General features: G+C 41.2%; 1 protein-coding gene across 1 annotated transcript; it reads right to left on the bottom strand.

Moving 5' to 3' along the window:
- Positions 1-9,677: 9,677 nt before the first annotated feature.
- RPS6 (ribosomal protein S6) lies at positions 9,678-24,927 on the bottom strand. Its single transcript, XM_033944881.1, has 6 exons — positions 24,795-24,927; positions 23,214-23,345; positions 15,999-16,209; positions 14,456-14,602; positions 11,601-11,758; positions 9,678-9,822 (listed from the first exon to the last, which is right to left on the bottom strand). Exons 1-6 carry the CDS (start codon positions 24,798-24,800, stop codon positions 9,727-9,729), a joined length of 750 nt encoding a protein of 249 aa, XP_033800772.1. The 5' UTR covers positions 24,801-24,927; the 3' UTR covers positions 9,678-9,726.
- Positions 24,928-24,933: the final 6 nt, after the last annotated feature.

Genomic DNA, 24,933 nt, shown 5'->3' with positions numbered 1-24,933 from the left:
TTTAGAGAAATTTTAACTGGGCAATCTATTTTTAATGAAAAAGTAATTAAATCAAGACAATGCCCTTCTTCATGTGACAAAGTGAAAGGTGGAATGGTATAATTCAGGGAAGTAAGAAAAGTTTTGAGCTCAGAGACTTCTATTATTTTCCTCCTATAAATGTAGATTAATGTCTCTCAACAAGATGTTGAGAGACATTAATAAAAAACAAATTCATAAAAATCTTCCCTTGCAGTTCTCCAGGAGCCAGGGGGGAACATAAAACAAAATACAGGAAAGAGGGTCAGCTAGATCATATCTAGTCAGTGTAACTGAAAAAATTTCCAGGTGATTAGTCAATCTTGAGTCTTGAATTTAAAAGTTAAAACTATCCTGTAGAACACACATGTCAAACTCTGGCCCGCGGTGTGATAAAAGCTGGCCCGCCGGACATTTCACAATTTATACTCCAGCTGGCCCGTCGGCATGAACCACCACCGCTGATCTTCACAAGTACCTTCCTCTGCCTTTGCCTGGTCCTCCCTCCATCCCGGCCTCCTCTTCAAAGCAGGCTGCATCGGCCTCCGTAGCATGTTCCCTCTGTATTCAGAGGAGGGGCAGGACCGCGGGAAAAGGAATGTGCTGCGAAAGCCGACACAGCCTGCTAGGTTCGCTACAGCCGACCGGCGATCCTATGCGAGCTGCTTTGAAGATGAAGCCAGGATGGATGGAGGGTAATAATAAGAATAACAGTTTATATACCGCAGGATCATGAAGTTGTATGCAGTTTACAATGATTAGAAATGTTACAGACTGAGTAGAATTAACATAGTTAAAATCTATTGATTAACAGTTCTAGAGACCAGTTATTGTGGGTGAGATTGTGCAAATCAGTTTCCTATGTAGTTTAAGAACAGATATGTTTTTAGGTGTCTCCTAAATTTCCCATAGGTATTGGCAAGCGTAAGTAATTGTTTCAGATCATTGCCTCATAATGCTGCTTGATAAGAGAGATGTTGGTGATGTCTTTTAAATTTACATCCTCTAACCAGAGGAGAAACAAAATTCAAGTTTGAGCTTCTCTTGTATCTATTGATTGAAAAGAATAGGTCAGTTATGTATTTGGGGGCTATGCCGAATAGTACCATAAAGCAAAAGCAGCCAAATTTAAACTTCACATGTGCCTCCATCGGCAGCCAATGCAGGAGTCGGTAGAAGGGAGTTATATGATTGAACTTCTTCAACCCAAAGATCAGCCTAACTGCTGCATTCTGCACTAGTTGTAATCGCTGCATATTCTTCTAGGAAATTGCCAGATAGGCAATATTGCAGTAATCCAGGTGGCTCAGTATGAGGGATTGTACCAAGATTGTAAATGATGATGCATCAAAATATGCTCTAATGGACCGAAGCTTCCAGAGTCCACCTGGTCTTTCATGGTTAGGCCCTGGTCCAGTGTTACGCCCAGAACCTTCATAGTGGGTTGAATAGGGTAACTAAGTTTATTGATGCACAGTGGTGTTTTAGTATCTAGTGGGTGTGTCGAAGCTACAAAGAATTTTGTTTTTTTCTGAATTAAGCTTCAGTCTAAATTCAGTCATCCATCGTTCCATCAAATTTAGGAACGGTGGGCCAGAAGCTAACAAGGCCTTTAAACCAATAATGGGATCATTGGTATTACTTGAACCTTGTTTTTGTAGTCCTACTTCTTCTTGCTGCCTAAGTGAATGTAGATCACTGTGAATTAACAGCATCTTTCCTCAATCATATTTGTGATACATCAAAAAGTCAATGAAAAATAAATAAATCTGCCTATCAACTTTGTAAAAAATGAATTTGCTACTTACAGTACCACGCGGACCCAGACTCTCGGCTCCCAGTCTCTCGCCTACTGAGGTATTGGAACTGGAGCCACTGACGGGTCTAGGAGGAAACAGAAAAGGACTGGAGCTATTATCTTTTAAGTTTATAGACATGGCACCGGGATCAGGAGGTGCCTCAGGAGAGGACCAGTACAACACTTGAATCTGTCAACCACCAGCAAATTATAATTTTTCTGTTCTCTTTTCAATTGTCAATGCTGTTGATTTCTTCTTTCGTGTGGACTTTTTTTAATGTAACAAGTAGAGGGGGACGGAGCTTGTCCACGAATGAAGATAGCAGCGTGATTCCACTGCTCCCCTGCCTTGCATATTTTGAATACTCTGGGGAGTTCAATACCTCTCTTTTCTCTGTATTTTTGAAGTGTTAATATACTAAACCTCAGATATGGCTTCAGGAAAGCAAACTAAGGTGGATGCTGCTTTTACATTGGGGGAAAATGCCAAGAGACTGAAAGCTGATTCCCCTACTCCATCAAAGATTCCTCTCCCTAAGGAATCCAATGAACTCCTGGAACAAGTCATAGCAGATCTCCTTATAATTAAATAACTGCTTAAAGAGACTATATCAAAGTTAAATGGGCTTCAGAGTGAGGTTTCTAACCTGTCCCATCAAATGGCAGTGAGTAATGCTCATGCTGAACAACTAGACCAGAGGGTTGTGGCAGTGGTGAAGGCTGCTTGTCAGAGCCGTAAGGATCACAAAATTATTGCCCAGATTTCTGCTGAATTGGAGATGGAGAACAGGAGCAGAAGGGAAAATATCTGTATTTTAGGAATCCCAGAGGGTTTGGAAGGGAAAAATCATATTGCATTCCTCACCACTCTCATCCCTGAAGTTTTATCCCTTAATTTTCTGGAGCCATTTGAAATTGAGAGAGCACACATTCAGAGCAATCAGAGGGGACCTAGACCAATGCTAATTAAAGTATTGCGTTTTCAACATGAGGCTGCCAAACAGTTAAAAACAGTGAAATGGCAGGACAAGAAGCTTCATTTTCTTCCGGATTATGCCAGGCAGACTGCCTCTGTCAGAAAGCAGTTTTTGGATCTTCGAGGGTAGCTCCGGGATTTAAGGGCAAAATATGGTCTATTTTATCCTGCTATACTCATTAAAATCTCAGCTTTATTTTATCCTGCTGTCATGTGGGTTACATTCAACAACAGTACAACTCAGTATCGAGACCCGAAGAAGCTGGAGGAATTTATAAATCAGCATAAACATCACATGGAAATATAATTGAGAGTAAACTGACAGTTGGTGACAGTTGGTAAGGCAGTTAACCTACCGTTCCATTTATGTCTTAAAGTATTAACTATTCCTTCAATAGCTTCTAAGATGTGTTATAATTCTAAGAGATTGAAAAGTCTGTCAATTTTTTATTATTCTTTTTGACTTTTATTTTTATTTATTTTATGATTTATTTATTTATCTATCTTTGCAGTTATTTCTATGAACTATTTCTACACTTCTACCAATAGGATGGAAACTTTTGTCAGGGCGGGACTCTGTCTCCAGTGCTCCGATTGGAGATTGCTACTTTTATTTGTGCATATCCGGGGCTAGGATTTGTTTGGCGATTGGGACTATTGTGCAGAGGGCGGAGCAAGGAATTTTGACGGGGGGCCCCAAGGATTCAGAGGAAGTCCATGCAATGCTATGCTGTAGTGAGTTGAGGTAAATATTCTGTATCGGGCTGTCACACAGCTGGTGCAATTTAGTAAGATACCGCGAAGGATTTTGAATGTCTGTTTTTACAGCCTTGAGAAGTGAAAAGCGTAGAAGCTGGAGATGGAATAAAGAGGATTTGAGCACTGCAGCCTAAGAATCGCACGTGAAAGGTTCCTGGAGTTAGAAATGCCCATTGTTTACAAGCCTTCGAACCTTTTGTACTGCAGTTGCAAAAGGGCCAGGGGTGGATGTTAAGCTCAGCACCAGTGCTGGAGAGAGGAATGAGCAGATACCGACTTCTGGATCCCTCGCTTATCTCGGAGGCTAAAGAAACTTGATAAGCCTATTTACTGGCTGAAGAGCAGGAAGACACGGAAGATGGAAGATGAAAGATTTGACTGTGGTGAAATTGCATTACATCGGTGGATTACAAAATGGACTGAGGTGGTCTCATCTGTCAGGATCGATATGTGGGTGTTGAAACCCATGGTGTGCCTCAATAGTAAATGCCAATTATCCAGTTGGCCCAGAAAAGATATCTATTTTTTGGTTATTAAATGGTGGGCCATGGTGCTTTACTCCGTGATTTGAAGAGCCCGGGGAAATTTAAGTGTATCAGTAATTGTGCCAATTTGTAACCCTAGTGCCCTTGGGGGAGGAAAGACTCCAACGGTTACCTAGGAGTGAATAAAACCCTTTGTTTATTGCTATTTGCATAGAGAGGAAGCTCCTAGTTATGTTTAGTATATAAACCCGATTCTATAACCGACATCCATGTTGCAGATGCCGGTTACAGAATCGGGTTTTTGTTTAGTTTAGACAAGGCCGCTATACTTTATTGCGGCAAGGGGTTTCCCTGCCGTGATTAGTATAGTGGCTATGGCCGCCATTCTCCCCAACCCCCCTGTATGCGGCGAGGGTGCCCACCCCTCCTGCCGAAAGAACCTGCCCCCAAAGATCGCCGGCAGGGTACCCAACCCCTCCTGCTGGACTCCCCAAACAAAATGCCCTAACTGCCCTCCCCGAACCCAACGGCCTCCCCAAAGATTGCCAGCAGGAGGGTGCCCAACCCCTCCTGCCAGACCCTCCCAATGAAACCACCCTGGAACCCCCAAGCTTACCGCCAAGTTGGCCAGACGGGTCTTTGCACCATCTGGCCAGCAGGCCCACCTATGTACAAATTAGGCGGGCCTGCCCCTCCCCTGCCCAACCCACAGGATCCTAGGGCCTGATTGGCCCAAGCACCTAAGGCCCCTCCTATCGCGGGTACCCTCCTGCCAGTGATCTTCAGGAAGGCCTTTGGGGGGGTCTGTGGAGGGCGGTTAGGGCATTGTGTGGGGGGTCGTGGGGGGGTGTCCAGCAGGAGGGGTTGGTGGCTGTAGCCACGGCCGCTATACTAATTGCAGCAGGGAGATCCCTTGCCGCGATAAAGTATAGCGGTCGCGTATACTTACCATGTAGGCCAGCATTTTGCTAGCCTACATGGTAAGCGTCTCCCGCTCTGCTAGGGAGACGTGTAGGGCCGCCTAGGTTCGCCTAAGGCTACCGCCTAGCCTTAGGTGAGTTTAAGCGGGCTTGTGGGCCTCCCTAGGCTCCCGGAGACACCTTCAATATAGGCGGCCTGCCTGGGGAGCATTTTTTTAGAAAATGTGCCTCCCGATTGGCTGATTAGACAGCTGTAGGACGCCTACAGCTGCCTACAATCTGGACGCACTTTGCAGAATCAGGGCCTTAGTGTAATTTCAGCAGATCCTATGGGAAGATGGATTCAGGTGTACATGAGCTCAGGAAGATATTCTGACTCTTTTTAATATTTATGCCCCTAATTCAAATCAGACTGAATTTTTCAACACTCTTCAGCAGTTGATTCTGCCACTGGCTATTTCTAATTTAGTAGTAGCGGGGGACTTTAATGCTGTTATGGATTTATTTCTGGATAAACAACCCAGTAAACTAATAAAATCATTGGGCTTGGATAATTCAGTACAGTCCTGTGGCTTGAAAGGTATAGATGGTGGATTTTTCATTTTAATGCTTGAGAATTTTCTTTCTGCTCCCACATACATAAATCATTTTCAAGAATAGATTATATTTTTGTTTCAGATCAATTAACTCAGCAGGTTACAAAAGCCAGCATACACCTAATTATTTTATCAGAACATGCTGGAGTTTTGATTGAATTTAAATTTGCTGAACAAGATGGTAGTAGACCTGTTTCGAGATTCAATAATACATTGCTTGCAGATTCAAACTTTCTTGAGGAATTTCAAATAAAAATGAATATTTTCAACTCAATGCCTAAAAGGAAATCTCTTTGGAAACATTGTGGGATGCTTTCAAAGCTACAATAAGAGGGCAAATAATTTCATATTCAGCACACATTAGGAAACAACTTAATATGGAATTTTCTAATTTGGAACAAAATATTAAGAATTTAGAGTCACAATTGGCCTCGAAATAGGAACAAATTACTCTACAGACCCTTTTGAAAGCTAAATATAAATACAATGAGATTTCCTTAAAGTAGGCTAGGAAGGATTTGTTTTCTCAACAGGCTCTGTATTATGGAAACTCGAATAAAGCGGAAAGATTATTGACTAATTACCGTTATTAGCTAATTACCTCAAAGCAAAAAAAAAAGAAAAGTAAAGATTGTGGCTATTAAAGATGAGAAGGGTGAAACTCATTCTCAAATTGGAAATATTTTAAAACAATTTTTGAACTATTATAGAGCTCTATATTCTTCTAAGCTTTATTCAAATAAAGAAATTGAGGTTTAGTTGAGCAATTGAGGTTGAGAGTTTTTAAAGTTACTAAAGGGGCCAAAAATTCCCGAGCATGTAAAAGGAACTCTTGAGGCGCCTATATCACTTAAAGAACTTCAGGCAACATTGAAGTCCCTTAGAGTTGGATCCGCTTCAGTTGGTAATGGATTCAGTGGAGTTTTATAAATCATTTCAAATTGCATTATTACCTCATCTTTTAAATTTGTATCAGGCACAACTAACTAAAGGTTGCATTTCAGGTACTATGCAGAATCTTTATTGTTTTGGCGAAGCCAAATAAAGATCCCAAATTGGTTTCAAATTAGAGGCCTATTTCTTTGATTAATGTTGATGGGAAACTCCTGGCTAAGTTATTGGCTTTACGCTTAGCCAAGGTTCTCCCATATATTATCGGTATACACCAAACAGGTTGCGTTGCTCAGAGACATTCTTCAAATAACATCAGACTGGCTTTTCATATGTTAAATTTAACGAAAACCATGGAAGATCTGGCCTTCTCTGTATCTTTAGATGCAGAGAAGGCCTTTGATCGTATAGACCTTCATGTATCAAGCAATGGATTGGTTTGGTATAGGATCTTGATTTATTCAAATGATTCAAACCTTGTATAGTTCCCCTTCTGCCAGATTATATATTAATAATACTTTTTCAGAATGGTTTCATCTGGAGAGGGGAGTTAGACAAGGGTGTCCATTATCTTCTTTGCTTTTCGATATTGTTCTGGAATCCTTGCTATTGGCTATTCAACAGGCAAAGGAGATACAGGGTATTCTTTATGCAGGTCGGAAATATAAGGTCTCTGCTTATGCAGATATTTTGCTTCATTTGAGGAATCCTGAATCTACCATGCGCACCTTAATAAAAGGACCCCTTAGTCTTAGTAGAAGTATACAGTTACAATCTCTCCAATCCCACTTTGGCTCTGTGATGTAAACAAAATAAATAAAAGACTTTTCCTCTCTTTTTTAGATCCTAATTCACGCTTGTTGACTAACACCGGCTCTGGCAGGCTACACATTTCAAATCTAACATTGTAATCACAAAACAAAAAAATAAAATTATTTTTTCTACCTTTTGTTGTTCAAGGCATGTTGGTCCCAGGCTCTGGTTTTCTTCTTTCTCCGTGCTAACTGTCCATCCTCCATCTCTGCCCGTCGTTCCTACTTACACCCCTGTATCTTCTCTATCCTCTTCAAACTCCAAGCCACATGCAACTTTTTTTGTGACACAGGGCAAGCCTAAAGGGGAGGGACCTACAGAGCGATGTGTTCACCCTCAAGACCCCTAAACTAGGGTCTAAGATAGACAGGCACAGAGAACACCCACAAGGGCTCAAAACAGATCTTTTGCTCTGGAATAAATTTTCTTTTGTCTTTATAATCACTCTTAAGATCTGTTGTCCTCTTTTAAAAAAACAAACAAATCACTAAATAGCTCAAACGGTCCATCGGGATAGGACTTCATAGACCTACCTACCATCTGCTGAGGAGACAGAGAAATACCAAGGGACTACACAGAGGCTAATGCAGTGATACCAAGAGTAATTCTCAGTCTCCCCATCTGCTGGTAGGAGGGCATATAACCCACTTTGGAATGGTCTGGAGAAGATGCTTAGCAATACAAATTTGTCAAGTTACTATATATGAAATGATGGGAACAGGATCTCGAGCTGAGTCTTTCAGACACTATATGGATTGACATTAAGAATATTCTCTTGATTTCAGAACAATTGAAAGAAAAATGACCTAAAATTGTTAATGCACTGTACATTACTCCACTTTTTTTATAAAATAAATAAAAGAGGCCTTATATACTGGATTCTAAGTGCTGAAATTATGTGGCCAAATTGGAACATTGCTTCATATTTGGTGGGACTGTATAGTTGTGGTGATGTTCTGGTCCCAGGTAAGATCTGAGTTCTCAAAAATAGCCGCAATAGACATTGAATTTACATGAGAATTATGCCTTCTGAATTATTTGACAGACACTTCGGATAAATTAAAAGGGGACAGATTCAGAACCAATGCTAGGAAGTTCTTCTTCACCCAGAGGGTGGTGGACACCTGGAATGCGCTTCCAGAGGGTGTGGTAGGACAGAGTACGGTATTGGGTTTCAAGAAAGGATTAGATAATTTCCTGAAGGAAAAGGGGATTGAAGGGTATAGATAGAGGATTAATATGCAGGTCTTGGACCTGATGGGCCACCGCGTGAGCGGGCTGCTGGGCACGATGGACCTCTGGTCTGACCCAGCAGAGGCACTGCTTATGTTCTTATGAACTGGACCAAGAACTAAGTATTATTTTGAAATACTATATGTATGCAGCTAGATATTGCAATAACATAACTTAAGAGTACATCTTTATCCAATACGAGATGGCACCTGAAGATTAAAACATAGATTATTGATGAAGCACTTGACAGCTTTAGATGACAGAAGTTCCCATCTTTTCAGTATGGACAAGAATAGTTTGAATTAACTGCCATTTTGTGAGATTGAAAAGTGGGGGAGTTTGGGGGGGATTGTATATGTTTGAATATTATGAAACATTTCAATAAAAAAGAAACAGGATGCCTACCCATGGCTACTGAAGTTTCTGTGCTAATGTCTGCTCACCTACACAATATTGGACAGTTCCAAGAAAATCACAATGCTAACACTGACCCTGTTTCTGGAGGAGTGGTAGCCCATTGTTCGTACTGTCACTAGTTTATGCTATGCTTTACCTCCACCTTGCTTTCTCTGTATCACTTCTAACTGCCTGAGGCAGTGCAAGGCGGGTTGTCTGCAACAATGGACAAATTATATCACCCTCCACTGCGTCAAGTATAAAACTTCTATTGAAAACCCTTCGGAATCAGGGAAATACATATCTGTATGCAATTTATCTTGACCTACCAATGAAAAGGTACAAATTAAATCTAAAAATTAGCTTATCAATTTTATTTCATCTTCAGCACTAACTACTTCACTTTAGAGTGGTAGTGAGAAAAAAAGTAAAGAGGGAGAGATGGCCATGCTGTATGGCAGTATATAAAATATTTAATAGAAAGAACTTGAAGACTTCTACATACTTCTTTGGGAAATAAATGAAAATTTGAAGGAGTAACCACCTAGACCTGGGCACCTCAAGCTGGGATCTCTGCATAAGATTCAACCTTACAACATAATTATGCAACTTCTATCTCCAGAAACGAAAACGTTTTTTTGCAGCAGCAGATCAGACACAGTGGCTCTGCTGTACCAAGAATGTAAAGCAATGGCAAATTCAGCTAAACAAGTAAACAAATTAGCTTGAGTCCATTACAAGATCTTATTAAAAAAAATCATTAAGTCTCTGCTTAAATAAAACAAGGCATAATGGTAGTTTGACCACAAAATTGTTTTAATTGGGCAACACCATAATATTTCTACTTCTGGCTGGACTCAGATTTGGAAGTAGAGGCTCTGAGTGAGGACAATCTTCGCCTCTTGGCAATCTGTTCCTGCCGTTTCTCCTTGGCCTCCTAAAAGAGGAAGAAAGATTATATAAGTTACCAAAAACTCAAATTCATATTGAACCAACCCTAAAATCCAATATAGTCCTCTAAGTAAAAATACACATGGCACTGTTGCTGAGGAATTGTGCTGTTAGGGGAGGGGAAAACCACAGCGCCAGCATGGCCGTGATCCCCAAAGGTTCCATGCAGCCCTTGTTAATTATGTAAGTTTCAAATGTCGTTGATAATTCAGGGGGAAACCCCTGTCCAGGAAATCCAGATGGTCCCTGCAGACACTCCCAAACTGCTTTGTGAGGGTTTTGTGGCAGTGGCATGGCTGCACTTCATCAAGGATGAACTTTCACTGCTCCCTGGCTCAAACCTGAACTTTCTGGATGGACTTCCCACCATCACCCCACAAGGAACTAAAGGACACAAAAGGAGGCTAAAGCTGTGGCTCCTGCCCCCATACGCCATGGACAATCCTCAGATGGCCATCCAGCGCAAATCTGGCATGAATCAAAAGGTATATTCACCTGAGGAGTCCATCACACCTGTTTTTGATCAAAATTGAGGTATTCTGAGGCAGATAGAGGATTTTGTTTTCAATTCGGGAAATCTAAGATGGCTGCCGCAGCAGCAATTTTAGCATCAAAAACAGCCTGTGGGAGCTACATTGGGGCCCAAAAACTAGTGATTTGGGGATTTTAGAGGTGAGAGACCCTGGCTCTAACCCCAGAAAATTCATATATAGAGACCCCCCCCTTTTCCCTGATTTTGTTTTAAAGGCTGTCAGCCCGTTATTCATTGTGCCATGCTGTGTGTTGGGGGCTGCTTTTGGTAAAGCTTCAGAGAGCTTACAGGGAGAACTTCTGCCTCAAACAAGTCTGGAATCCAGACTACTTGTCTCTTCAAACTGCCTCTCAGACCCAATAACTGGCTGGAGAACTCAACCCCCACAGGAATCTCACATGTGCAATCAGGAGGTAGGAAAAGAGTTGACTGATCCTGGAAAAACTGCCCATTATGAATAGAACCTGGGGCGAGCCTTGCTGCCAAGGGACATGTCCCTGAGCGCCCAGACTGTTAGTGCAGGCTGTCCAAGTGGGTGCACTGTAAGGTAGTCTGCCCCTCGGATGCAAACCTCTGACCTAAGAGTCTGCAGTGTCCTGCAGCCAGAGATGTCCCAAGATTGGGATCCTCTGCAGCACCGAAAAGCCTTGCAAACAATAATAAAAACAACCCCCAAAACAAAATGGAAAAATAAAAATGAGCAGTAAAGACAGGCTCCTTAACATCTCACTTGTAGAGACAACTAAAGAATTGGAGGACAACCCAGAGAGAGATGGGAGGCAGAACAAAAGAATGCTAATGAGGCTCTCTACAAGAATTTTTGTGTGATCAGATTGACTACCCACAAGCTCAGGAATAATGAGACTGTCGCATTACAAATTCTCCTTGACCTGCTAGAGGTAAAGCAGCACAGTTGAAAAAATTCTAGTCAATTCAATGGGTAATGACAAGCCAAAGCATGATCACTTTTGTCTTGGAAATAAAATGAGATTTTTGTAAATGTACCCTCTGCTTAGACATATCCACCATTTTTTAGAACTGCCAACTAAAATATGCGTTCAGCTTGGCCGAAACACAACATGCACATTCAAGAAATGCCCAAACCAAGCAGCAAAATAAACAGAACCCTCACAAAGCAGATTATGCTGTTTCAACCTGGTTTTTCTCTCCAATAGGCTGTAAGAATCTCTTCCAAACATACAAAATATTTGATCAATTGTTTAGATGCCTACCTTCATTCTCTTAGCCAAAAGTTTGGCATACTCCGATGCCTCTTCCTTATTCTTCTGTGTGCGCTGCTTCTTCAGAGCAATGCGTCTGCGCTTGTGCTGTAACACTCGGGGAGTCACCAGGCGCTGAATCTTAGGAGCCTTAGTTCTGGATTTCTTGCCTATAGATCAAATTCATAGGTTAAATATGCACCCCAAGATGCTTTCATGGATAGTGGAAGAAAACCAAATTTATACAGTAGAGCCAGTTACATAAAAAAATTAGTGTTTTAAAACAAAGCAATGGGTCTGGTCTAGCTGTTCTGCTTCCATTTTCCCTTAGTAAATTATAAAAAGAGCCAGGAAATCCTTAAAAACTGTTCCTACAGACTCACTTAGAAATAATTTTTTTCACATATGTGACCGATTCCATATACTGCCCTGGGACTTTCCCCCCGACTATTTGGTGGTCATAACTCACTGAAATTTCTTTTTTCCAAATAAACTGTTTACTTTGCTTGTATTTTTGGAACTCATTTTGAACTGCTACTAACTCGAGCTACATGCACCAAGTCTGGTTTAAAATAAAGATTTCTTTTGTGGCACACATGTGTTTTGCATTATTGTTGAAGTTTATTGCAGTCCTTCCCAGCTACCCATACCTTGCTTCTGCTCAGCTGAGGTCTATATGGCTTAGGGTATTGGCCCCTGGACACATCCAATCGACCATGCCCTGCCACAATACTAAGTGCCATATGGTCCAAAGGTATAAAATAATACGTGCAGCATTTAGCACATATTAAGCTTTAATTAAAAGGCCTCCTCCCCCATTTCTTGAGGGCCTCAGTAACTCTAGAAATCATCATTGAATAACTTGCAGTCTGGGCATATGTAAAGGTTCAGACAGGGCCTGAGCACTACTTGACAAGAGCTAGAGGGCAATTCCTCCTTGCAGAGCATGTGGACTTTCAAGGGATCATCTGCTCGATTCAATGGTGGCTCCCCTTCTTCCAACTCCTCTAGCACAGGAGCTGAGGCTGAAAAAAAACAAATGCCCCACCTGAGAAGGGTCCAGGGAAGGGGCTTGGCAGGCAGCAGTCTCCCCAGCAACTTCCTGAAGCCTCCTATGCTTGGCATCACATTCTGCAGGGGAAGCAGCCAGTGTGGGCTGAGCCCCCTATAGAGCAGAAGTCATCCCCTCAGCGGTTCCCTGAGATGACCAAGCAGGAGAGGCCAGATGCAATAATAAAAGAAATGCAGGGAAGAAGGGTTGCATGCGCCCAAACCCTTCCTGCGAACCTAGAAGCCCAACATCTCTAGAAGACAAGCCTTGGTACAAGAATCGCTGTCCATCCAAGTCGGGGAGGAAAGTCTGGCCTGCATGTTGCCCCAAAGACACTTCCGCACCACTTGAGCCAAAAGCAAGAACTCACGCAGCAGAGTTGGCCATGATAGTTGAACATGCAGCACAACCCGCTGTGCGAGTGAGACAATCCAACATCAGACCCTTCTCCAGAAGAGCCTCCAGTGTACAGGAGCTGAACTGACCAGACGCTATTTGCTGATTGACGCAAAAGGAATAGTGATTCAATAATTCAGCAGCCACGAGGAAATACTGCAGCGACAGCCCAATGAGGTAAAGACACTTCCCCCTTTGCAAAGGAAAGATGAGCTGCTGGCCAAGCTGGAGCACCTTAGCCCTAGTTCTGGCTGGGATTCCCTCTCGAGTCCTTTGCAGGAGCATTCTCTCTCTTTTTTTTTTTTTTTAAACGGTGTACTCTTGAGCATTGGAAGGAGGCCTTTTGCCTCAATGAAGAGTCTCTGTCTTTGCAAGAATCTGCTCCTTCTCAGCAAGTTTTTTTTTTTTTTTTTTTTAAACTGGTATTTTAGTTACTCCCAAGGCTCACCAAAAAAGTGTGTGTATGTGTGTGCATTGGGGGTCAGTGCTTCCTGATTCAGGGAAAATTTTTTAAAATTCAATTCAGTCTACTGAATCGATTTTTCAATTCAATTAAATTTTCCTGCCCAATTGGGTGTTTTTTTTCCAAACATCCTGGCAGCTTTATTTTGTAGCTTCTTCACCCACCCTACCTCCCTTTGCCCTCTCCAACCCCATGCCGGTGCTGTGGTATAAACAAAATAAAAAAGACTTTTCCTCTCTTAGGTCCTAGCTCATACTTGCTGTCTAACACCAGCTGTGGCAGGATACACATTTCAAATCTGACATAGTGTAATCACAAAATAGAAAAAATTATTATTTTTTTCTACCTTTTGTTGTCTAGTCATTTTATTATTCAAATCATGTTGGTCCCAGGCTCTGATTTGTTTGTCTTCTGTTAACTCGCTCACCAGGGTTTCCTACCCATTTGAAATTTTCTTTTCTCTGTGATCACCATCCATCTTCCATCTCTGTACCTTTCCTTCCACTGCCATAGCCAATATTTCTTTCCCACTCTTGCTCTGTCTCCTTTCCTTGTGCCTGGGTCAAACCTCTCTATGCCCCTTCATGCAGCATCTTTCCTTTCCTAACCTCATGCCCTCTACCCTATGTCCAACATTTCTCTTTCTCTCTTCTCCAAGTATGTCTCCCTCGCTTCCACCATATGCAGGATTTCTCCCTCATCTCTCTCTTCCTGCCCCCTTTCTTTCTCTTTCCCCCTGCCCCCACTCCCTGATGCACCCTGCTTCTCCCAGACCAGGCGCTGCAGCAGAATAGTATGAATGATACAGATTTAAAAAAAACAGGAAAAGAAAACCAAACCACACAGATATATTATCTTACCTAAGTATGCCATTTCTCTAAAGGAAGACCCAATTTCCTGACAAAATCATTCAAACACAAATAAATCCCTCCCCCACATCTGCTACTGCTGACTCACCTTCCTTGTTCAGGGGCTTTCTCACAACATATTGCCGGACATCATCTTCTTTGGACAGGTTGAACAGCTTGCGGATTCTGCTGGCCCTCTTAGGACCAAGGCGGCGAGGAACAGTGTTGTCAGTCAGTCCTGGAATTTCCTTCTCCCCTAATCATATACAGTAAAAGCATTATTTCAGACAACTGGAGTAACAAGATTTCATGGGAGCCGATAGGTTCCAAAACTTGTCAGAACTTTCAAATCTCTTAAATAACTTGGGATCTAGTTAGGTACTTGGGACCTGGGTTGACCACTGTTAGAAACAGGATACTGGGCTTGATGGACTTTAGTCTGTCTCTGTATGACAATTCTTATGTTCCTATCAGTGGTCTTTAAAGACACTCAAAGGCCTGTTTGATTGTGAGCAAATAATTTACCAAATCAACTGTCTGTTCCTTATAGAAACAATCCAAGTCAAAATGAAGTTTACCGTGCAGTAATTCATAAAGGGCATAAAAGCTATTTTCAATGGCCAAGTTGGTCTGGTTGCCTTTATCACAATGGCATTGAGTGGAAGTGGCTGGACTGCTGACAGATGACAGGGAGTCCTGTAGGGTTAGCAGTTTAGAAGTGGCTGCAGCTTTTGTGGACCCTCAGGACATGTAATCACACTTGATATGTGATATGTGTTTCAGGGGCCCATGTATACCTAGGGCACCAAGAACACTTTTAAAACTAGGCTTCATGATAAAAAGGGAAACTAATAGAAGAGAATCTTTAGGAGGAGCTGAATCCATCTGATACGTTCAAGTGGATGGAAAAGACTGGAAAGGGTGGCAGTTACCTCTAGGGCATGCACACTTCCAGACCAAACTGGCACTGTCATCTGATAACATCACGTATATGTAGATTGCCTTATCCTGCTTGTTCATAGAGAAAAGCTAATTTTCACTAAGTATAGAGGCCCATTTAGGAAGCAAATATAATCCCATTTTTAATAATTTCAACTATACTGCATTCCAGCATGGTAGAATAAACCTTTTGGGGATGCTTTCATACATATTCAAATCACTCAAAACTAAATCACTGATTAATTTCCATAACTTATCATGACGATTGACCTGGGATGACACCAGACACAATAGCAGGCCTGGTTTATTGAGCATGGAGAATATAATTCAAGCGCCCCAGTCCATATTTATTGTTAAGGACTCCATCTCTCACTAAGTTTTCTCTTTGCCAGCAGGCAAGAACACCACAAGACTAGCTCTTTTCCCTTCCCCATAGTCCCTATTTAGACAGAAGATGCATTAAAAAAGGAAGAGAAGCAGCTGTGGGTAATTATGCTCTGTCTACTGTGCTATAGGTTTTCCAATTCTGTACGGAAACAGTAATAAAACAGAACCAAATTGCCCTACTTTGGGCTTTAGGAAATTTCATGCTTATCACACAAAAATCAAAAAAATGACCAGAATTCTTGAAAGATCTGCCTTCCAAAATATGAATAAAGCAGGAACATGTCATCACAGTTGAACTTATCCAAAAAAGCCATGCAGATTTTTACCTTTCCTGACAATAACCAAGTTGAGAACGCTTAGGTTAGCATCAACGATGCAGCCATGGACAGACTTGCGCTTGCGTTCTCCAGTTCTCCTGGGACGATAGCAGGAGTGGCCTTTGCTGAGTAGCAGCCGAACCCGCCCATGGGTCAGTACTCCTTGCTTCATAGGAAAGCCCTGCTTGTCATTCCCACCGCTGATTCGGACAACATATCCCTGGGGGAAATGATACATCAGAACTTGTACTCTTCAGATAGCTTGCGAGCACTCCAGCAAGGCAAATGTTCATTTGGTAATGCAAGTGCCTTCACACATTTTTTCACATTCTGTCAAAACACCACCACCACAGCTCAAACTGCCTTAAAACACAAGTTTATTTCACTGATTTACACAACATACTCTAGATTTTCAACATGAAAGAACAAACAGAGAAATGTTTGAAAAGTAATTAAGAATAAGAAACCATGTTGAGAGGCCAGTGATGCTTGCCTTATGGATAAAAGTAAGAAAAAAATTGAATGGTTGATAATTCAGCATAACATAGCAAATGTCAGCAGATAAACCCACATAATCTATTCAGTCTGCCCAAGAAGATGAATCTGGCACTCTGCACAGGTTCCACTTCTTGATTTACTTTCTGCAACTTTTGTACATAGCAAATGTTTTTCCTTTCCCACAAGGTACTATGGACCCTTGTCATGCAACCCAAGACAAACAGCGTGCAGCTTTGTATTAAATGTCTTTCCTTATAGGCAATTTAGCGGAAGCCCCCTTTGCAATAACTATGCATAGTTATGATCGGTATCTACCAATTTTTCATGGAGGAATGGTTCCGATTTTGCCCACATAACTCAGGCTCTTTCAGTTTAGTTGGGGATCATCAGTGGACTACAGTTCTCAAGCCTCATCACTAATTTTCTGTTGGAAGTTCACAAGTGGCCCAGATTAGAATCCTTGCTGACCACTTGACCAGTATTTTTGCTTTGTGTTAGCAGGGCGATGTACTGTGTTTGCTGTATATTTTGGCTCCAGACCACAAACTATTCTCCCACCTACATGTACTGTCCCCTATGTTTTTTTGCTAACACTATGCACTACGTCATATGACTTTGCTATCTTAGCACTAGCCCACACAGTCCAAATATGTAGAGTAAAATTAAAATTGCTGAACATTTTCCCCAGAGACCTCAATATTTTAAAAACAATCTAGGACCTCAGAGGTTTCCTCAACCTGTGGTTAATGATTTTGGAGGGACAACCTGGTTTCACTTGACAAAGATGAGCCAAGGATATTCAACACTTTAATTTTCTTATAGCCTTCTCCCGATCTATATCATTGAAAACGTTATCTTAGAAAACTTTACACAGCTCCATGTTTAGGATCTTTGCTTTAGTTTATAACTTCATGTGTATCTTGCATGGTGTGAATCTTTCCTAATTTTTAATGGAGTTCTTTTCTGTCTTAATTTTGTTTAAAATTGTTAAGTAACCCACTTTGATCTTCTAAATTTAGCTAAGTGGTATATAAAAAGTGTTTAATAAGCAGGGCCTTTCAAGTACCTTCAACATTCAATAAACTCCAGTGTTCTACCCAGGGCCTTTCAGCAGGGCCCTCCGCCCAGCTAATTTAGATGAGCGCCTGGCTGTAATCTCGATCGCAATCCTGCTGCTGCTACCGCCTTCTGCTCAACATTTTTAAAAAAAACCTTCTCACCGGCTTGGAGATTTACTGGGCTGACCCGCAGGAGCCTGACTTTTTTTTTTTTTTAAGTTTTTAACGCCAGCAAGCGACTTGAACCCATGCTCCGGGGCTCTAACATGCATGCCGCTTCCCTCTGAAACCGGAAGTCACGTCCCGAGGGGGGAAGAGAAGGGAAGTCGGCATGCACACGTCCCGGAGCATGGGTTCGCTATAGGAGACAGGTCAGCTTACAACTTGCTCTTGCTTGCTTCGGGCTTTCCTCGCTGCCGGGTCCTGCCTACTTTCTGTTTCCGTGAAGGCAGGACCCGGCAACGAGGAAGGCCCGAAGCAAGCAAGAGCAGCGATTTGTAAGCTTCCCTCCGTTGCTGACTTATGGAAGATAGGTCAGCGATGAAAGGAAGCTTACAACTTGCCTTAGTCCAGCCCTGCACAACATGCGGCCCAAAACGGATCTCACTGCCGATATGGCTCTAACTCCGCTCTCCTTTGAAGATCAGCTCAGGAGGCAAGATTTAGCCCGAGATCAGACGAACATTAAAGGGTATTTGAAGGCATCTGAGCAGATTGAGGAGAACATATTCTGTTTTTTCCATGCCTAAAAATACCACCTTGTCTAATGTAATCTCTGATCAGATCCTTAAGAGTGATGCAACTATGTATGCTGGACAGTCTCTTCCAGTAAACAGAGCTTTAAAGCCTGCAACCATACAGAACCAGATGGTCAAACGGCTCCGAAGTGTAGTATTGCCAAGGGATCTGTCTCACAAGTTTCTGCTGCTGGCAGATGTAAACACAGCACAAGAAATAGAGACTTGTGGCATTCTGTGTGGAAAGCTGATGCATAATGAATTTACTATTACCCATGTAATAGTGCCAAGCAGTCTGCTGGACCAGTCTACAGTACAGTGATATAGAGAATGTGGAAGAATTATTCAGTGTTCAAGATCAACATGATCTCCTCACAGAAGAAAGACGGAGAGAAAGAGAGAGGCCTGGACCAAAGGGGAAAGACAGGAGGCAGATACTGGAGAGGGGGGAGAGAAGGGAAGGAGATAGAGATGTCAGACCATGGGGTGGAGTGGGAAGGAAGGAAGGAAAGGAGAAGAGAGAGATGCCAGAGCATAGGGGAGGGGTGGAGACAAAAAATGGAGAGGGGTTGAAGCTGAAATAAAACATGTACAAAGGAGAGAAAGGGCACAGGATATAGAGTTTATTGAAGGGACATAGAAAGAGGGAAGATACCATATGGAACAGAGAGAGAGGGCAGACACTGGATGGAAAAGGCAGAAAGGGTGGACAGTAGATGGAAGGGGTAGAGAGAGGGTAGAGGCTGGGTGGAAGGAGCAAGAGGACAGATGTTGCATGGAAGGGAGCGAGGACAAATGCTGAATAGAAAGAAGAGAGTGAAGAGAAGATGACTAAAGCCGAAACGACAAAAGGTAGAAAAAAAATATTTTTGTTGCTTTACGTAGAATCAAGTAGTATTGTAACTGTATTGATTAAAATTTATCAATAGGAAATGGAAATAAGGCAATTTTGGGGGGGAATAAACCCCTTTCCTCGGGTCAGGACAGAATACCATAACAGCTGTATACTGTACTGTCTTGAAGAAAGATTTGGCCTCTGAAAGCTAATTGAAAAATGGATTAGTCCAATAAAATTGTATTTTCATATTTCTCATTATTTATTTCTATTTGTTAATTTGTAAAGTGGTGACTTATGTAGAAGTTTTTTTTCAAATTTACATCTACTGTCTTTATATTTTGCACAGTATTAGGGGACATGTGTCACTGTTTCTGTGGTGTTGCATTGTTTGCAGAGTCTGGTTTCTTGGTTCAGTTTAACTTTTGTCTACATATTTTTATTTTTAGTTTGTGATTATTCCATATTGGGCGAGGGTGTATCTGTCTGTGTGTATAAAAGGGACATGGCTTTCTGTTAGCAATGACTGTACAGGATCAATTGACTGTGTAGGATCTGGTTTGTTTAGTTTTACAATGCGTGTGTTGGTGTTCTAGTGCTCACTGCAGTGTTTAAGATGCTGCCTTTTCCTAGATGCACCCTTATTGTGTGACTCATGGATTATTACAAAAAATATCTTTTTTTATATAGAGGAGGGGGTTGTTAAAAAATGATTAGCACTGGCTGTCATATATACTAGGTACACCACTGGATTTAATGACCCTATTCTAACTTTACTGTTGACGTAGGTGTTGTCCCCCCCAACACATAGACACACACATTATAAAGAATTAAATTAAAGTTGTATTATCATCAAGCAGCTTTCAAATGACATTATAAGCAAATAAAATATTTTTAATACATTGCTAATTATTACCTGCATCTTTACCTATATTGTTTTGTCCTAGCTCTTACTTTGCACTATAGCAAAATAAAAAAGAAGCAAATAAAGATCAATCACACAGGTGCCCTTCAAGGCTCAGTAACACCTCTCCATAAATTATGTGGAAGAGGTCTGGAAGTGGGGATAGCATCTATTTCATATCCTCAGTAAGACCTCAGGAAGGAACCTAGTGATCAAAACATTATTAGAGGTGTTGTACAGCCATTTCTTGTATGACTGGATGAGCTATATTTATCTTTTTTTTTTAGTTGTTTAAATTCATGCAGAAATAAATGGTTAGATTGAACCTAATGACTTCATTAACGCATTTCCCTTTTTTAAACCTCTATACTATTTGAAAGAAGGTGAATATCTAATTATTCACTTCTAGAATTGGATACTTCTTAAATTTAGTAAAAATATTCTGGCACAAGTGTCAAACCTTAAAAAAGGAAGTCATATCGAGCATTGGAAAATAATAATAATTAACTAATAAAAATAGTATACATTTAATTTTCCCCACTACCAAATTTCCCCGCCCCGCCTCACCCGGCTACTTTTTCATGCCACCTGGCTGGAAAAAATTTCTGGGGAGAACACTGAACTCATAAGGAAGGAGGATGTATTTTATAAAATGACTTTTGGACGATTTGTGTTTCTGACCCACAATAAGTGGATTTTCTTTAATCAGGAAATCTTTATTGAAACATACAAAACAAAGCAGAAAAGAAAAACATTTTTACATTTATTATAACAATTGAACTCGGTGCAATATAGCATATATATACCTCAAGACTAGGATGAAACCATTATAACTTACTGCTCATTAAGCTTCAAACTTTATCCCTCTAAAGAATGGCCTCACTCTTAAACAAGCAGATCCCCAAGTTTTATGCCAACTTCATTGTTTTACATCCAATTGCTGTTAATTACTCCAGACTATATACGTGGAGCACCTGGATCCTTCCACCCTGAGGCCAAAGGTAAGTTTAGCTGCATGAAGCAAATGTCGAACCAACTGGACCTGATACTTATGAAGACCAGGCATGTCTCTGTTCAGACAAAAAATACCAGGATCCCAAGGAGTATTCAATCCTATAATTCACATTATTTTAAAATTAATGGATAAAAGGAAGAAAAGCTTTAACTTTCGAACAAGGCCAAATATGTCCTAGAGAACTTCTTGAGCCACAATTTCTCCAACACCATGCAAAAGTATGGAGGTGCCAGTGTTAATTAACAATAAGAGAAGTTTAACTTTACTCTCTTTAACATTAGAAACAATAGCTATTATTGCTAAAGTTTACTCAATTGAGTCCATTCTTCTGGTGTATATTGTATATCCAATTCTTGTTCACATTTTTGTCTATGATCTAACACAGGGGTCCTAAGATATCTAAGGTAACCATAGCGTGTACCCACCAAGTGTCTAGTAGACCTAAAGTACTCACAGAAGTCCTCCAAAAAAGTGTACAGTCCCATTAAACGGGACTTAAATTGTATGGAAGACAGGAGGCAAACCATCTGAAAGTATGCTAACTAGTGTGGCTATGGCAATTGATAGCCCTTTACTAAAGTTCAAAAAAAAAAAAATCAAATGAGCATCCTCATCATAAACTTGGCCTCACCATACCAACCCCCTTCGCCACCAATATCTGTATACTGAGGGCACTATCTCTGGAGGGAATTCCGGATTATAACATATAGGAGTCAACAGGAGAACTGAAAATCCTGTGTACTACTCAAGGAATCCCAAATACCAAATGTATGAATTATGGTCAGGGATACCCCTTCTAATAGGACCCTATGTCTCTACAGAAGCCATATCATACCATTTAAATGATCCGAGCCTACTTGAGCCTGTTTTTTGGAACTATTCAATGGCCACTCTGGCCTGAACTGCTCGGTAACAATTTCACAATTCAGGGACACCTTTTTTAGAATAATTAAAAAGGCCATTCTTAGATAACCTAGGCTGTCACACCAAATAAATCTGGATAAATTTTGTTTGTAGAGATGAGACAAACGAGGTATCTGAACTGGCAAAACTTGAAACAAGTGAAAAAGTCAGGGCAATATGTTCATTTTAACCGTTGAAATTCTATCAAATCAAGTCAAAGTTTGACATTTCCAATGCTCCCGATCAGATTGCAGCAATTTTCATCTAGAAGTATCTCTACTACTCCTCCTATTCTGAGCAGGGACCATCTGTTGCATGTTGAATCTACAGCACTGTGTACACTTTCAGCACTATAGAAATGATAAATAATAGTAGTAGTATTTATCATTTCTATAGCGTTGCTAGATGTATGCAGCATGGTACATTAAATGCAAGTCCCTGAAGTTAACAGCACTTTTGAGATGTTAGTTCCCTACTTCTCACCAAAATTTCCAAATCTTGCTATATAGACCCACTCAACAATTAGCTAAATCGAATTAAATAAAAGTTTTGATACTCACTTAGATAGTTCAATATAGGATAGAAGGAAATAGGCCAAATTTTAAATTACTTGTTAAAAGAGAATAATTATATTTGAAGGTTTCTGCCTCTTTCCTCTTGGATTTTATTATTACTGTATTTTCCTTTCTTTTGCGCTACTTGTTATTGTAAACCCTTCTGTTGTGGCAAATGGCAGGAAGCAGAGAATATTAAGAAATAAACTATACTACTATTAATTATTTATATAGCTGTTTACAATTCTGGAGACTGTACCTTCAAAAATATATAAACAGAATGCAGTCAGAGCATAAGGTGACAGACCTAAAGATCTCAATATGTTACGAGAAACTCCTCCATGACATAAATTCACAGAAGATGGGCCCTCTTTCAACTAAAGTAAGGCTCTGGAATAAGAAGCCATAGTACAAAGGTAAAAGGGATAGATTTAGGAGTAATCTAATGAAATATTTATTTATGGAAAGGGTGAAAAATGTATATAATGTCCCCAGGTTGCAAAGGCAAGGACTGCATCTGAATTCAAGAAAGGATGGGGCAGGCACAGATCTCTCTAGAGAGGAAAGGATAGTAGAGATGAGTAGTCTATATAGATAGGCAGACTGAATAATAAAGCATATGGTCTTTTATCTGCTGTCATTTTCTATGTTTTTATGTATACCTGCACAGCTGATAACTGACCTACCAACCATTACTAACATCAGAAGCAAACCTGTTACCTTCCATTCCTCGCCCAACGGATCAGCAGAGACCTCAGTGGCCATGCGCTTCTCATAGAAAGTTCGCAGTTTCCGCTCATCGTCAACCTCAATGAGTTTCTGACAACCAGTGGCTGGGAAAGAGATGTTTAGCTGAAATATAAAGACCAAAATATCTAAGTAAATGTCATGTTTAGTTTAAAATTTATGCATTCCATAAACAAAGGGAAAAATCACAACTGAAAAGTAGGACAGTATTGCAAATGAAAATTAGAAAATGTAGAGAGGAAAGAAACAGATCAATTTAAATAGTAAAGTTAAAGGAAGCAACTTATCAAGAACACGTAAAAACCACAAATTTGCTTAATACAACATCCAATAAAAAATTCAATTAGAATTAATCACAGGCAGAAGGCATGGCACCCTTAATTTTAGTGATTGGCTCAAAAGTATTAAGGATACTGCAAAAAACAGAATAAGGTAGGAACCAAATTAGAGGCTCTAATACCATAAACCAAGCAGAGTAGATAGAAAGTTGTTTTATCCTCCTCATCACATACGACTAACAGTGGAGGCTCTAGCATAGCTTATTCCTCTCCATCCTTGAGTCCCAGCACCCCGCTTTATTTTCTACATTAACAAATTTCATATTCCTCTCTCTCAACATCTCTTTCCTACTCATACCACAAACCCTTTTCCGTTACAACATCTGCTCTTTACTTTCTGGCCACCTTTAACCAGCTATAATCACAGAGATTAATCACAAAGCATTTATCCATAGCAGTCTAGAGAAAGATGCTCTCCTGTTACCCCCACCCTAACTATAGTAATTTAACTGACTGCACCTCAGGATAAGATTCCAGAACTTTTCTGCTGCAGATCTCATTTCTTTCTGTCTGATAAATTGCTCCTAAACTCCACTGGTTCCCAACCTTTTTATTTATGTTGTGAAACACCCAGCTCTGGATTTGCTGTTAGGGCATGCCAACAACTTCCATCTTTCTTTCTCCTTCCACAAGGCACCTGCTTTAAACTTTGCCAAAACAGCAAATGACTAAGGGGCTCAACCAGTTCAATGACTTCCAAAAATGAGAGCAAAAGCCACTACCCCTTTCCCTACCCCCCAACGTTGACGATGGACCACAGTGCTGCAAACTATAGCTCCAAGTCTTTCAGGGTGACGTGCTAGGAACAACTCTACATACACTCGCTAGCTCCATTTCTTCTGAGGAGATATGGCCAGGCCCGACTTATTAAACAAGAACTACAAGTCTAGGCAAGCAATGTTATAAAAACAGGCCTCACCAACAGAAACAGAGTCAGCGGGCCACCAAGCCTCTTACTAGTAAAGACCACTACTGGGAGGCACAGATAGCACTACTAGAGGCTCTTCTCGAGCGCGCAGGCGCCACCAGCCTGCAACGCTCCAGCCACTTCCAGGCAAGCAAATATTCAGCTCCTCGCAATCCACTTCCATCCGACCCCTGCCAGGCCCTGCCCGCCACCCACTGCCAGTTCCGCAGACAACGGCAACACTCTGCTCACTAAAATTACTTTGAAGTAGACGATATCGACACAACTTTAACTGTTGCCAAGGCTCACCTTCATTCTCGCTGAACAACTCGCCTGGACTACGCCGCCGGAAAAGAGGCCGAACTTCCGCTCGATGACGTCACGTAGGCTCTATTCGATTGGCACAGCTCTCGCGAGAGCTGGGGCTGGACGCGCATGCGCCCTTGCC

Source organism: Geotrypetes seraphini, chromosome 5, assembly GCF_902459505.1.
Source record: "Geotrypetes seraphini chromosome 5, aGeoSer1.1, whole genome shotgun sequence".
NCBI lineage: Eukaryota > Metazoa > Chordata > Amphibia > Gymnophiona > Dermophiidae > Geotrypetes > Geotrypetes seraphini.
Note: the sequence above shows the minus strand (reverse complement) of the source record. Positions and strands in the feature narration are given on the sequence as shown.